The 14,402-nt window shown below is 40.3% G+C and overlaps 1 protein-coding gene across 2 annotated transcripts in view; it reads right to left on the reverse strand.

Annotated features, from left to right (window-relative positions):
* Positions 1-1,248: 1,248 nt before the first annotated feature.
* ANKRD55 (ankyrin repeat domain 55) overlaps positions 1,249-14,402 on the reverse strand; it is a 95,956-nt gene continuing 82,802 nt past the window's right edge. For both annotated transcript variants that reach the window (XM_032593157.1, XM_032593156.1), the window contains 3 exons: positions 12,540-13,201; positions 4,221-4,313; positions 1,249-2,276 (listed from right to left, as the gene is read on the reverse strand). In XM_032593157.1, coding sequence (XP_032449048.1) covers positions 2,155-2,276; positions 4,221-4,313; positions 12,540-13,201 — 877 coding nt within the window. In that variant the 3' untranslated portion in view covers positions 1,249-2,154. The remainder of the gene's footprint in view (positions 2,277-4,220; positions 4,314-12,539; positions 13,202-14,402) is intronic.

Consider the following 14,402-nt stretch of genomic DNA (forward strand, 5'->3'; position numbering starts at 1 on the left):
GATCATGACCTGAGCCTAAGTCCAATGCTTAACTGACTGAAACACCCAGGAACCCCAAGGATATCTGCTCTATTTAAAAAGGTGGTATTGGGAAGCATATTACTTCTTCATAGCTAGCAAAAGATCCTTAAATCAACTTCGATAAAAAGGCCTAGCATTAGAGAATGCTATGTGTGTATATATGTGTTGGGAGGTGGTGGCTTATTCCATAGCTGTACACAGGTATTGTTTTGTTTTTGTTTTTGTTTTTTAAATTGTTTTGGCCTCTTAGCTATCCATGTGGTAAAGAGAACTTAAATGATCACTTAGGGACTGAGCTTTGGTTAGTGTGGTAATCTTTTGGATAGTTCATAAATATTCCAATTCTCCCCTTTTCTGACCCATGGGAGGACTTTATTTCCTTACCCCATTTGGAGTTAGACATGTCCATATGCTTGATCTGGTAAATGAAATAGGATAGGTGGTGATAAGACTCACATCGCATTTCTGCTGTTTTTGTCACCAAGGAGGTGCATGTTGAAGTGGAATCTACGTGAGCAAACTCTGCCAGCTGGTATGGAGCATGTGTTGTGAATGAGAAAACAAAATTGTCAGCCAATGAGATTTTGGTGTTATTATTGAAGAAGAGGTGAGCCTATGCTGACTAAGCTAAGCAGGACAGGGCCAGGTGTCTACTATGTCTACTGTGGATGAACACAGATTCTGAAGTAACCAGGTGACACAATAGAACTACCTAACTGATACTTAACAAAGAATGATTCTTCAAAGATGCAGCCCACAAACAAAACAAAACAGAATAGAAAACCCTTCAGTATCGATGTCCTGGGAGCTCTTCCATTTGTACCAGGATTTGCCTTCCCTATCAACTACTGTCTAGCTTGGGTGATTGGTCACAGGCTTTTTCTTATATAATCCCTAATTCAGACTACTATCATTGTCAAAACAAGATTGTGGAAATAATGACCTCTTTTTTATCACTTTCTACATCTCTCGATCTTGCCACCTCCCCCTCTACATTCTGACTTCCTTCCCTTCCTTCTTTTATGGAAAAAAAAAAAACAAAACTGAGTGCCAACTATGTGCCAGGCACTGTACACACTTCTATAAGCACAAAGCCAAAGAACTATGTTTTGGCTTCAGAGGAGCTTCTATTTAGTTAATGGCATAGTCTGACCTCTCTAAACAAATAATGCTAATATCAAATGGTAAGCATTGTACTTGAGATATTTACAGATAACATGTGGGCTTAGAAATAACATGGAATGACTATAATCTTATATGGCTGGGCCTTGACATTTAAATCAGTCTCAACAACACATAAACATCTTAAGTAAGATCTACAGTTAGTAGTAGCCTTTCAAACTTTACTAAGTCATAACTTTGGAAACATTTTGAGTGGGCAGAGACCATTATTTTGAAACATAAAAAAGAATGATTAAATACATAGAGTATTTGAGGAATGTATGAGAAGTGCCGATTTCATTCTGTTAGGCCAGGATGTAGACCCTTCCAACTCACATGATCTTCTCACTATTAATCACATCTGAAAGTGACAATAGGTGGAAATAATCAAATAACAAAGAAGATACATAAACATTGGCAAATGATTTGGGCTGTTACCAGGATCAGATGTTAGAAAATATTTTACAGAAGCTTGTACATTTAAAAGCCAAAAACTGTGACTAAACTGTGATTAAAGGAATTTGCTACTTTAATTTTAATTAAGTTTCATCAACCAAGGGTAGAATTACAATGAATGTGAAGAAAACTATGGAATATGCTTTTTGTTGTTTTTTTTTTTTTTTATTCAGCAAAGCATACATTTTTAGAACATAAAATTGTTCAGGAAAAAAAAAAATCTCTGCTGATACCACAGTGCAAGCCAAACATAGCTGTTTCCCTGCTGATAACATATTCTGACTTTTAGTTTTGGCATGTAGAGGTCAGAGCAACTCACAGACTTAAAATATATATATAATCAAAGATTCCAAGTGCTTGTTTGGGAAATGTCATTAGGAAGGAGTTGTAAAACTGTGAATGGCTTCTAGAATGCAATTTACTGAATCAGTCTTTGTTCTCACAAACTAGAGTAATCTCATCCCTTGACAGTTGAAAATATATATAATCCCTATTTTTACAGTCAGTGAGCCACAGCTAATTCTCATCATTGGTGGGATTGACAAAGTTTTCACTTTCTTTGCCTGCTGTGCTGTGTCCCCGTTGGCTTGGAATAGCAGGTAGCACTCGGTTTGTCCTCAGAGATTCTCCAGATAGAACTGAGGAGAAAGAATAGAAGGAGAGACTTTCAGGGTTTACTTCTGTGAGAGTCTCAGGAGAAATGGTGGGGGGAAACAATGTTATGTCTTAAGGAGTGGAGGCATTTCTAAGAAGCTTGTCTGGTGAGAGCCTGGCTGCAGGAGAAAGCTGTATATCTGTATCTATTCAGGCTCACCACGTGCCATCAGGGATGTCAAATATGTACAAATACAGGACAGAGCCAAGTTTGATCAAAACATGATTGGGCTGTACGTTCCTGGCAGAGCTATCTTTTCCTGGGGTGGAGCAGCTGTTGATGGCCAAGTCAGCACAATGCTCTAAATGAGCCCCAAGACATTTGTACTGCACTTCTATGCAAGCCTCAAAAGGTTCTCGGTTTCTTTTAGGAAAAGCACTGTGTAGCTTTCCATTTCTTTTTCGCAGAGCTAAACTTGATCAAAGTCTTTATCTTCTCTTCCCTCCTTAAATTTAATTGTGAAGACCAAAGCTCCTGGGCTCTGCCAAAGAAAATCCCCTCTCTGGCTTCTCCAAGCCTCACCAGGATTCGAGGCTGACCGGCTACTTAATTAGATGTCTTTGTGAGTACATTTCTGTTTAAAGACAAGGTCAGGCTTGAATTTCATCCAGTGATTGAATTCGCACCATCCAAAACTCTCACTTTACATAAATCAGAAAAAGCTGAGGAATGCATTTTGGTTTCTGCTACTAACTCTGTGTGAATTTGGACATGTATCTCCACCTCTCCCTTTCCTTATCTGCATAAAGACAGGGTAATACTAAGACCCCGTGGATTACTGATTTTACCTAAGGAATCCTAGAGCTCTCGCTTGGTACCATCCAAACTACAGCCTGGGGCAGGAAAAGACGTATTGGATATTAATTTTTCAAATAGTTGCCAGTATTTTCCATATGTTATCTTGTGTAACCCTCCCAACAACCTTATCAGGCTGGCACTACTCTTACAGGCCAAGGAAGGAAATTGAAGGTTAAGAAACTTGTTTGAACAGGGCAGTTCCTAAATCTTTCAACCTCTGCAATTAAGAGGTTATGGCGAGGGATGGGGAAGATAATACATTGCGTGTCTGCATACATGTTATAAATGAGTGGGCTGGGATAGAAAGAAAAGGAAGGAAGGAAATTAGAATCCAGTGAGTATTGCTTGTTTTCATGAGGCAGCTGACTCATAGTCCTATAGTTTTGCTCCTGGCTCTGCTACTTACTACCTAAATAATGTTGGGAAAATCATGCAACCTTTCTGAACTCAAGTTTTCTCATCTGTACAATGGGAATAATAATAGAACCTGCCTCATAGTATAGATATGAAAATATACAAATTCAGAATTTCTGGGTGTGGGGATCAGAAATCTACTCTATAACAAGTACCCCAGGTAATACTTAAGTACACTCAAACTTGAAGATCACTGGCTGAATAGAATATTTTTAGTATTTTATATTGTGAGAAATTTTTGTACAAAATATTATAAAATAGATCAACAATGTCAGGAGTAATATAGGTGAACAACATCTACTTGATTATTCCTTTCTGTTTAGGGATGTGTAGCCTCTGAGTACAAAGATGATACATATTTCCATCTGTTCATTGTAATAGGGAAACCAATGTCAAGAGACCAATCTTAAGAATTTTTAAAGCACCTTCTTAAACACATTAAATAGTACATAGCAAAATAAACTTCTGTTGTTGTTTTTATAATCCAAACATAAAAATTCCTCAAGGGAGGGAAGTATTCTTTTTGTTTTTTTTTAAATAAGCATTACCAAGTTGGATGAAGCTTTAAAGAACTGTCTCTATTCTATTTTCCTGTAATTTACAAGTTTTGGCACCTGATGTTCCCTTGAAAAATGAAAGTAAACTGAAATAAGTTACTTGTGTTTAGACATGTTAACACTTGCAAAGGTAGCTGAAGAAGATTCATAATACTTACATTTTTGGTCTGGTAAGGGAGCTAGGTTGTTCCGGGTGAAAGGATGATCCCTGATTTGGGGTCTGTTTGGGGACAGATGCTGAAAATTTTGTCCTGGGGACAAACATAATTGTATCAATAATTTGAGATGCAACCAAGTGCAAATTGTAAAATCCAATGGATAAGATAATCATAAAATTGTTAGTGATCACTAAACTTAAGATACTAATAACAACAGGGGCACCTGGGTAGCTTAGTCGGTTAAGTGTCTGACTTCGGATCAGGTCATGATCTCAAGGTTCGTGAGTTCGAGCCCCACATTGGGCTCTGCGCTGACAGCTCAGAGCCTGGAACCTGCTTCAGATTCTGTGCCCTGTCTCTCTGCCCCTCCCTTGCTTGCACTTTGTCTATCTCTCAAAAATAAATAAACATTTTAAAAAATTAAAAAACAGATGCTAATAACAACAAAAATAATAGTAGCTACACCTTACTGGTTTTTATTATATGCCAATCACTAGTTAAATGAAAGAAAAGAGGGGCGCCTGGGTGGCTCAGTTGGTCAAGCATCCGACTTCAGCTCAGGTCACGATCTTACAGTCTGTGAGTTCGAGCCCTGCGTCGGGCTCTGTGCTGACAGCTCAGAGCCTGGAGCCTGCTTCAGATTCTGTGTTTCCCTCTCTCTCTGCCCCTTCCCCACTCATGCTCTGTCTCTCTCTGTCTCAAAAATAAATAAAAACATTAAAAAAATTTAAAAATGAAAGAAAAGAACGTCAGAAATCATTTCTTGAATAAATCAGTTTAAATATAACTTCATAAACAAGCACAGTTGGCCATCCACTCTATAAAACTTAAAAGCTTGAAAAAAAAATAGGGCATAAAGTACAACCCATCAGTCAAATCCGTGCTAAATGATACAGATAAGTAGGGGATATTCTTCCAGACCAGGGTTTCTCAATGCTGGCTGCACATAAGAATTCTCTGAGGAGTTTTGCTGCCCTAGCCAAATCCCAGATCAATTAAAAAAGAATCTCTGGGACTGGGATAGGGCATCAGATTTTTACTGGTTCCCAAAGGATTCTATTGTGTGGTAGGATTGAGCGTCACTGACCTAGAAGATGGATCTGGGTGAAGTCACCTGGGAGATTGCTATTCTCTAATTTAGGCCATAAGTAGTGCTGTGCTGGAACCATGTATACTGGCTCTTGGGAACCAATGGTTAAAATTTTAGGAATTTAGTGAGCTGGTTGACATCACAGTGGTGGCTCAACATTGGCCATAGTGGAAGTATTTATACCATGAAAATCAGCAAGCACTGATTTTTCTCCCAGAGAGCCAGCTGTTAAACATTTATCAACAGACTACTGATTACAGGAGATAGATCTAAATATCTGAAAATAGGAAAAATACCCAAGTTATTCAGGTCCTTATACATAGTTGACCAAATGGGACAGGATTAGACTTTTTGCCAACTTGGACAAGAGATTCTCCCTCTCTAAAATTTCCTTATGTACAAAATGGTGAAAATAATTGTGTCTGTTTTTTTCACTTGTCCTAAAAATTAAGTAGGAGAACAAATTAAAACATGTAGCTTACAAGGTTAACACTCAATAAGCATTAGCAATTATTACATTTTTATTCTGTAGCGTGTTTAACACGATCTCTGGGAGAGTAGGGAATGTATTCATTTAATTTGTTGCCTCGTAGTCTTGAAAGAATCAGAACAACTACAGTACAGCTCATAGGTTTAATTCTTCTGTTTGGACCAAGTCTTCCTTAGATAAGGGGAAACAGAAAAAGCATTAGCCAAGATCACTGTCCGTCTGCTTAGGTGAGTCCAAAGGCATATTATAGGAGCAGTAATCTGAGCACTGCCATTTGATGAAGACTGAGCAAAACTTCCAGTCTCTCTGGTGGATATTATATTTTCATTCCTTTGTATCCTAAAGGTCAAATAACTTCACAAACTATTATTTAAAAAGAAAACATTCCTCAGTAGAATAATAGTGAGTAATTACAGTAAGTAAGTAAGCACTCTTATCAACTCATACCTTATTTATCCATGAATTGAGCAGAAATTTGCAAAACCAAGAAATGAGATAATGGTAATTATGGATAATGTTTATTGGGCTATTGTCGGGGACTGGGCTCAATCCTATATGCATAATCTCATTTAATCCTAACAATCACTTTCCCTTGTGAGATAGATACTATTATCATCCCTGAGGATACTGTGGCTTGGAGGAGTTCTCAAAAGTGCTCAAGGTCATATAATGGAAAGTGACAGAGGCTGGGCTCCAATTTAGGTCTGTCTGACCTAGAACCTATCCTGCCTCCCTAGCAGCCAAAGCAATTTTGGCAGGATGAGAGAAGTGGGCAGAAACAGGTTATGGCAGTGATTTGGGAAGTGAAAGCAGAGCTCAACTTCATTCTGCACTGGCATTTGGCTCAGTTTTGAAGGAGGAGGTAGAGCTGTGTTCAGTCCATCTGTGCTGCAGGCACTGAAAGGGACCTCCAGCCTGTGGGGACAGGGTTGAGGACTACTGTCCTAGACTTCAAAGGCAGAAAAGGTTTTCAACTAAATCCCTTTGTTCAACAAGTAAATAAGTTCAGCACTCCTCTGTTGTGTGCTCACCATATTCCTGAGCCTAGAGTACAAAGAGGAGAAGGCAAGATGCTCAGGAGGTGATTACAGTGTACGTTGGAAGAAAAACAGGTTAACGGATACTTTTGGAGCCCATGAGCAGTGCCGTGAGGGCATCACACAGAAAAGAGGGGTCCAGACAGGTGGAGGTGTCTTAACTCCCACAGAGCTCACTTGAATGTCTGCTCTGTCACTTCCTACCTAGCTCTGTGACCTACTGAGCGGTGGGCTAACCTCTCTATGCCTCAATTTCCTCATTTCCAGAATAGGGATTAAAGACTCCTCTTCTGCAGTATTATTGAAGGGGAAGTACGCAGTTCAGTTTGCCATCTGCCCCCCAGGAGGCTCAACAAGGTAGAGCTAGTCTTCTATGATTCACAGTAAGAAAGAGCCGCACTTCCTATAGAGGTCAGGGTGACTTTCAGAGAAGTTTTGAGGTGGTTCTTAAAAGTCTGTACAAGTCTGTTAAGCTGACAGTGGACAGAAGCTAAAAATAACATGGGTGCTGACGTCATAGAGTGAAAGGTATGGGTTGTCAGGGAACTGAGAGATATTCAAGGAACTGTTCAGGGGGATGGGGGAAAGGATTAGAGATGTGAGTCACAGAAGCTGACAACAGAAAGTGAGGCCCTGCCATGCTGGGAGGATTTTGTTTACCAGCTCAAGAATCTGGCTTTTGTCCTGGAAAAGATGTAGCACCTGTGATGGGTTTCAACCGAGGGATCACTAGATCAGCCATACACAGGGAGGAGGCTGCATTGTTGCTAGGATATGTCAGAAAATTAGGGAGAAGGAAGTTCTCTCTTAAGGGAGAAGGGAAGTGAGAGCTTTCTTGCTTTCTGTGTGATGGCTTGTAAATAACCAGGCTGATAGCAAACACCTCAGAGCTTTCTGTTCCATTTTCTCTGAAAGCTGTTTGCAATGAATTAAGCTGATGTGCTCCAAATTTCCTCATTAGGCTAAGTGCCTCACCCCCCATCTCTCTCCATCTAGCCCACTGACAGGTCTCAATGAATGTTAAGCAATAATCATTACAGCTCAATGTTCAGGGTTGCTGATGCAAGCACAGGTTAATGGCTGCCAGGAATTCAAACAGTGGCAGTGCTAGCTAGCCCTTATTATTTCTACTAAATCCAGGTCAGGAAAAGAGAAAATCCTATGCTAAAGCTACTATCCAAGTTCAAATCAGTGGTGCAATGGTATGACTTAGATTATCCAACTACTTTACTGTATTAGGCTTTCATATCACACATGATCTTAGCCAAAAGGCTGAGAAGCGATAGGCTTTCATATCAAATATGGCAGCTCAGTGTAGAAATCTACTGTTTCAACCTGCCTAGACTAACACTAAAACCACCCAAGTGAGCCTCCTAATCGTAGTCCAGAGCCTCGGTAGTTGTCAAAACATTTCAAACTGAGTTAAAAATGTCAGCAAAAATAAAATCCGTAAGGCAGGAAAATCTTTTTTGTTTTGGGGAGGACAACATCATTTCTCAGACAAGTACACTGTGGGTAATTGGTAAGCTTACTACCAAACTGGACTTTCAGAGAAATACATTGCCATGGTGATACCTTCCTATTTTGGAGATCTGGGTTCAAGTACAGAATATGTCATCAATTAGTTGTAAAACTTGGAGCAAACTGTTTTAACTCTTCTAGGCCATGTGAATTATAACTGAAAAGAGCCTGATGAGGTATAATGGTCCCAGCCTCTGGGTGAGTAAGAAACTGTGGCTCAGAGAGATATGTCTTGTTTTATCAGTTGGGGCTCACCCAGGAAAAAAGAGACCTCTCTTGGTTTTTGGAACAGAGGGAATTTCATACAGAAACTTGTTTCTATTGGTGTTAGAAAAACTAAGAAGCCAAACAGAAGAGAGGGTAGAGGACAATCCAGAGATCAGCCGCTGAAAAAAAAAAAAAAAAAAAAAGCAACCATCTCTAGGCTGGAGAGATAAGGGGAAAGGATGGTGTTAAAGCTAGTGGGGGCCAGAGCTACAGAGTGAGCAGCTGTGTAGAGGGAGCATGAAGGAGATGGAACCACTGTGGGAGCTTCCAGAAAAAGCACAGGGCCATTGTGGACAACTACACTGTTTTCCCTCCTTCTCCTGCTCTTCCTCATCTGCCAGTGCCTCCTGATACTTGGCCAAAAGTACCTGGGAGCAGCTGCAAGGGAGCTTGGGAAGTGTCATTCCCTGAGAGACAGAATAGGGCTGGAGGGAAAAACTAGACGTGAGGGCAATCAGGCAGTTGACTAGCACATTTACTTAAGTTTCATCATCTTTAAAACAAGGTGATTCTTAGCTTGTAACTAAACCATAGTGCTTAGTATAGGGCCTGGCACATAGTTTTAAATAACCAAATACGTTCGTGTGGGTATAACACTTTGTTCAAATCACTGTTCTAAGTATTTTACCTGTATCACCTCTTTTAATTTAACAGCAACTCACAATGCTATAGTTAGGTATGGTTAGGTATTTCCTCCCATTCTTTTCAGGTGAAGAAACAAAAGCCCAGAGAGATTAAGTAACAGCACCTAAGTGACAGAACCAGAATTTGAACCCAGATGTCTTAGCCCTTGTAGTAGTCCGCCTCTTGACAAATTAGAATGGCAGACCCTCTAACCATTTAATGAATAAGGTCCTTTCCATTTCAAAACCCTATGATCTTGTAACTAAACATGATAAGAAAAGTACCTTGAAGTCAGTTGCATAATCATTTTAGCAAATCCATATCTTTTAAAACTCATTTATAGGCTGAAGATTCTTGGGAGATTTATCTTACCACAACTCAGTTGCCTAGAATGGCTCCTAGCTATTATCAGTGCTTAAAAACATTGGTTGCAGGGGCACCTGGGTGGCTCAGTCAGTGAAGCATCTGACTTCGGCTCAGGTCATGATCTCCTGGTTTGTGAGTTTGACCCCTGCGTTGGGCTCTATGCTGACAGCTCAGAGCCTGGTGCCTGCTTCAGATTCTGTGTCTCCCTCTCTCTCTCTGCCCCTCCCCTGATTTCACTCTGTCTCCCTCTCTCTCAAAAATAAATAAACTTAAAAACATTGGTTAAAAAATAAATGCTTTGATGTAGCCACAGCTAATTATTTAAGATTCTCCTGGAGAATTTTGCTTCTTTTCTACTATTCTGCCACTCCAGGACTTTTCAAGTCACTTCACTGGCAAATGAAGCTAATTTTCAAACCGAGTTTATTAAATTTCATTTTATTTCCAATAATACAGAAAGTTTTAGATAGTACAAATGCCATAATCTACTAGTTCTTTATCCACTATCAAATCTCTCTTCTCTCTTAGAAACAAAAATCCAACTTTTGAGGGACAGCCGAATGCTGAGATAAAAGACTGCAATTCCCACTCTCCCGTGCCAATAGGCATGACCATGTGATTAAAGTTCTGGCCAATGAGATGTAAACAGATGTGTGGACTTAAGGGCAATGATGTCTTAACGGGAGCTGATTCAGCTGGGAAAATCCATGTTTCCCTTCTCTCTGTTTCTTTCCTCCTTCTCTGTTAGCCTTAATGGACCGTGAAATAACCTGAAGAATGGAAGTCATATGGTAAGCTGTGGAGCACCCAGGAGGAAGGAGCCTAGGTTTTTGGTGATCATGGAGCTACCAAACACCTGGGAACTACCTACTTCAGACTTCTTTCCTATGAGAGCAATACATTTCTATGTTGTTTAAGCCATTGTTACTTTGGTTTCTTTTACAGGCGGCTGAGCCCATTCCTAACTGATAGAAAAAGACAGGCTCTCTTGGGAACAGAAAAAGAACGAGATTTTCACAAATTTCAAAAGATTTTCAAAAGAGGAGATATTAGCCAGGACAGGACCAACTCCAGAAAGGAGGACGGGTTGAGGCCCTGGAGACCACTAAAGTATCAAAAGAAGACTAATATCTTTCCTTCCTGATGCTTCTGTAGAACAAAAGCAAAAACATTACCTATGGCACTAACCACATACTTTAGTGCTTTGTGGAGGAAGTAAAATGTTGCGTGGAGTTTTTCTCAGACACCAGGATGTCTGTTTCTCACACATACATGTAAATATGTATGAGGGGAGTCATACTCTACCTCTACCTGTTTCAGACACCAGACCAGGCACGCATAAATGAGGGAAGAGAGCCAGGCTCATGCTGCATATTAAACAGGAAGGAATATTTCTGTCTTTTTTTTTTTTTTAGGAAGGAATATTTCTTATTTCCAAATATATATATTCCTCCATTTCTTTTTTTAAAAGATTTTATTTCTTTATTTTCAGAGAGAGAAGGAAAGTGAAGAGTGAGTGTGAGTGGGGGAGAGGCAGAGAGAGAGAGGGAGAGAGAGAATCCCAAGCTGTCAGCTTAGAGCCCAACACAGAGTTCAAACCCACAAACTGTGAGATCATGACCTGAGCCGAAACCAAGAGTCGGATGTTCAACTGACTGAGCCACCCTGGTGCCTCATCCCTCCTCCACTTCTTACAATACACATAGCCCTCTCAGTATTTCATTCTTGTATGTTTGACAGAAATGCGGGTTCAAGATACATCATTTTTTTCTCTTAACCCTACTATGAGAAAAACAACAGAAACACATTAATGAAGAAAAACTGACACTTCTTGGAGAGATACTAGAGACTGTTGTGGACTGGGTTGAACTGGCGACAGTGATGTCTAGCTGGTGTTCAAGGGGACAGTGGGTATTCATATCTGGCCTATTATTACCAAGTGGAATTTGGGTTCAGTGTTGCCAGGCTTTTAAATTTTTCAGAAAGGCTAGAATTTTCTATTTTTTTATGTAATACTTGATGATTTTTAAATATTGGCAATTAATTCACTTGAAAACAAAACAAGATTCTGTGGCAATGAACTAATTTTGGAAGCTGTTTTGCAGCCTCTGCTTTAAAACAATGTTTCCCTTTCTCTAGTGTGCATCAGAATCACCTGTGGACCATTAAATATATATATATATATATATATATATATTGCTTATATGTGTATAAAAACAAATTCTTTAGTGTGATACACTTATTTAAAGGGGGATATATACTTACTTATACCTATTTTGTGTGTGTGTGTGTGTGTGTGTATGTGTGTATACACGTGTATAAAATATCTCTGGAAGAATAAACAACAAATAATATTAGTAGCTTTGGATGAGTGGCATTGGTTGGCATGGGGAAGAGACAGCAGGGAGAATTACAATGTAAGCCTTTGGTATGTGTGGAAACTTGAACCATTAATGTGTGAATGTTACCTAGAAGGTATTGCCATTTCCTCTCCTCCCTCACCAAAATTTTGCTTCTGTAGGTCTGAAGTAGGGATTGAACACCTGATTTAAAAGCAAGCCATCACACAAACAAATCAACCCCTCATAATTGATATTGCCACTATCCCTAGTTAAGAATCTTAGCTACTGGAAATAGCAATATTTCTGCTTTAATCTTCCAATCACTACACATATCTGCTGGGAATATAAGAAGGCACATACTTTAACTTGATGATTGCCCTGAGGGTGGAAAAGCAGAATGTTTCAATAGCCTAGAGATCTTGAGTCCAGTAGACTCAAGGAAAAATGTTGGCCCTAATCATCCATTTTGTTCTGGCCCTGCCTTCTAGGCTACTGTCACCCCAGTTCCTAGCCCAGAACTATAGGAAACATTTCTTGGAGAGAGCCTGCCAGGAATGAGGAAGAGGGAAGCAAGGGTAATACCTGATGAAGGATTATGTAGATGAGGAAGATGTGGCAGCCCAAAGACCTCCTGGTGACCAGAGCCACTGGTGAGCAATCTGTCCAGCAGTTTATCAGAAGAAGACACAGTCCCAGCCTTACAGAACACCTGGTTAGAATCGCCTCTCCAGGGGTTATCTAGCAACGCTTGGCAACCAGTTCTGTTATGCAGTAAGTCCTGCTCACTGCGGCTTTTCTGAGATCGCTGGGCCATATGATGACTACCAGAGCTCAGACCAGTATGGGAAGTGGCCCCCTGGGAAGCTGTCAGGAAGTGACTGCCCACGGTGATGGGTGGGAGACTCTGCGTTCTGATTGGTGGAAGCCCCTTGGGGCCCAGAGGCTTCTTTTCTGGCAAGAGATATTTTGAATTCTCTGAGGTCCGCTTCTTAAGGTCAATCATAGCCACCTGATCGCCTGGCCCTTCTTGGCAGTTGGTATCCACGATGCCGTCAAAGGTGGTGATGATGTCATCGACTTCCGAGGTGTGCTCCCCCCTGTGTCGATCCCTGCTGTGATCCTTCTGATAGGCTTTCTGCTCTTCTTTTTTGTTTTTGCAGAAGATTTGGTTGAGCATGCTGAATCGTCCCTCCTTCTTCTGGGGTCTACTGCTCTGGGAAGGAAAGGGTCGAGTAGGCTCTGTTCTATGGGAATGTAAAATAACAAGGACTCTGTAAGAAGCTAGGAAGTGGTCACAATCCCCCAACCAAACACTGCCTCCCTCTATTTCATCTGCTTGAGAAGGTTGTCTTAGGTAATCCAAAGACACCCCAAAGCATTTTCAAGTCAAAGGTCAGGTGGAAGAACTCGCAAAACCCTTTGTTACTCCACTCCTTGCCATAGTTAGACTATTTCTTAGATTCCTCTTAGTCCCTCAGGAACTGTCCTTTCAAAATCTACCTCTAGATCATCTATTTTCACCAAGGGATAAACTAAGTTGAAAATAGCTTAAAGCATTACTGTTCTCACTTATCAAGCACAGTCAGTAGGGGTATAAGTTTTAAGTCACAGAGATGAAGGCTAAGGGTGAGTTCAGGCTTCAAGTGGTAGAGGCAAAGGGGACCTTGTAGAGGCAGGGGAAATGTGGTTTCAGGTTTTCTCTGAAAGAGATCTCATAAGATCTAGGCATAGCTCAGACATTATCTACCTCAGGAAGCCTGCCCGTTTTATGCTATTTGAATGTTCTTTGTTTCCCTTTCAGTTTTTACTAAATTTCCTATTGGAAAATACTTTTTAAAAAAGGAAACCGAGGGAAGAAGCTTTAGTCTGGGCTTTAGCTGCCCAGGAGGAAGTGTTTGTCCCAGAGATCGGGTGTGGCAGCAGAAGAAAAGTGAGCAATGCCCAATGGGCAGGCAAATTCTAAAGAAAAAAAGGTCAGCAGTTGTCCGACGGGCTCCTCTTATGTGGACAGTTTCCCTGAGGCACGATTCTGTTTTTCTTGCTTGGAAAATTCTGTTACTCTCTTTTGAGGCCACAATTGACTTAGTGCTTTCTGTGGTACAAGTTAATGATGAAATCTGACCCATGTGTGTGCCCTAAAAGCCAGATTGCAACATTACTCTTCAGAGTGAGATACTGTAATTTGTAATTTGAAAAACATCACCACTTGACTGTATATAATTAGTGCTTTTCTTTACAGGTCACACAGTGTGTAATTGAATCTTTATTTCCACGATGTATTTTTATCTTCATTCTTTCACCTTCCAATAGGCTTTGTGAACTATTGAATACCCCTTCAAGACCCCTAATATTACCTCAGGGGATCTCTAACATTCTTCCAAGTTGACCTCAATAGAATATAGCCCTGTGCACATTAATGCTACTTTAGTATCTTCTATAATCTTT

The sequence above is a fragment of the Lynx canadensis genome, chromosome A1, assembly GCF_007474595.2.
Source record: "Lynx canadensis isolate LIC74 chromosome A1, mLynCan4.pri.v2, whole genome shotgun sequence".
NCBI lineage: Eukaryota > Metazoa > Chordata > Mammalia > Carnivora > Felidae > Lynx > Lynx canadensis.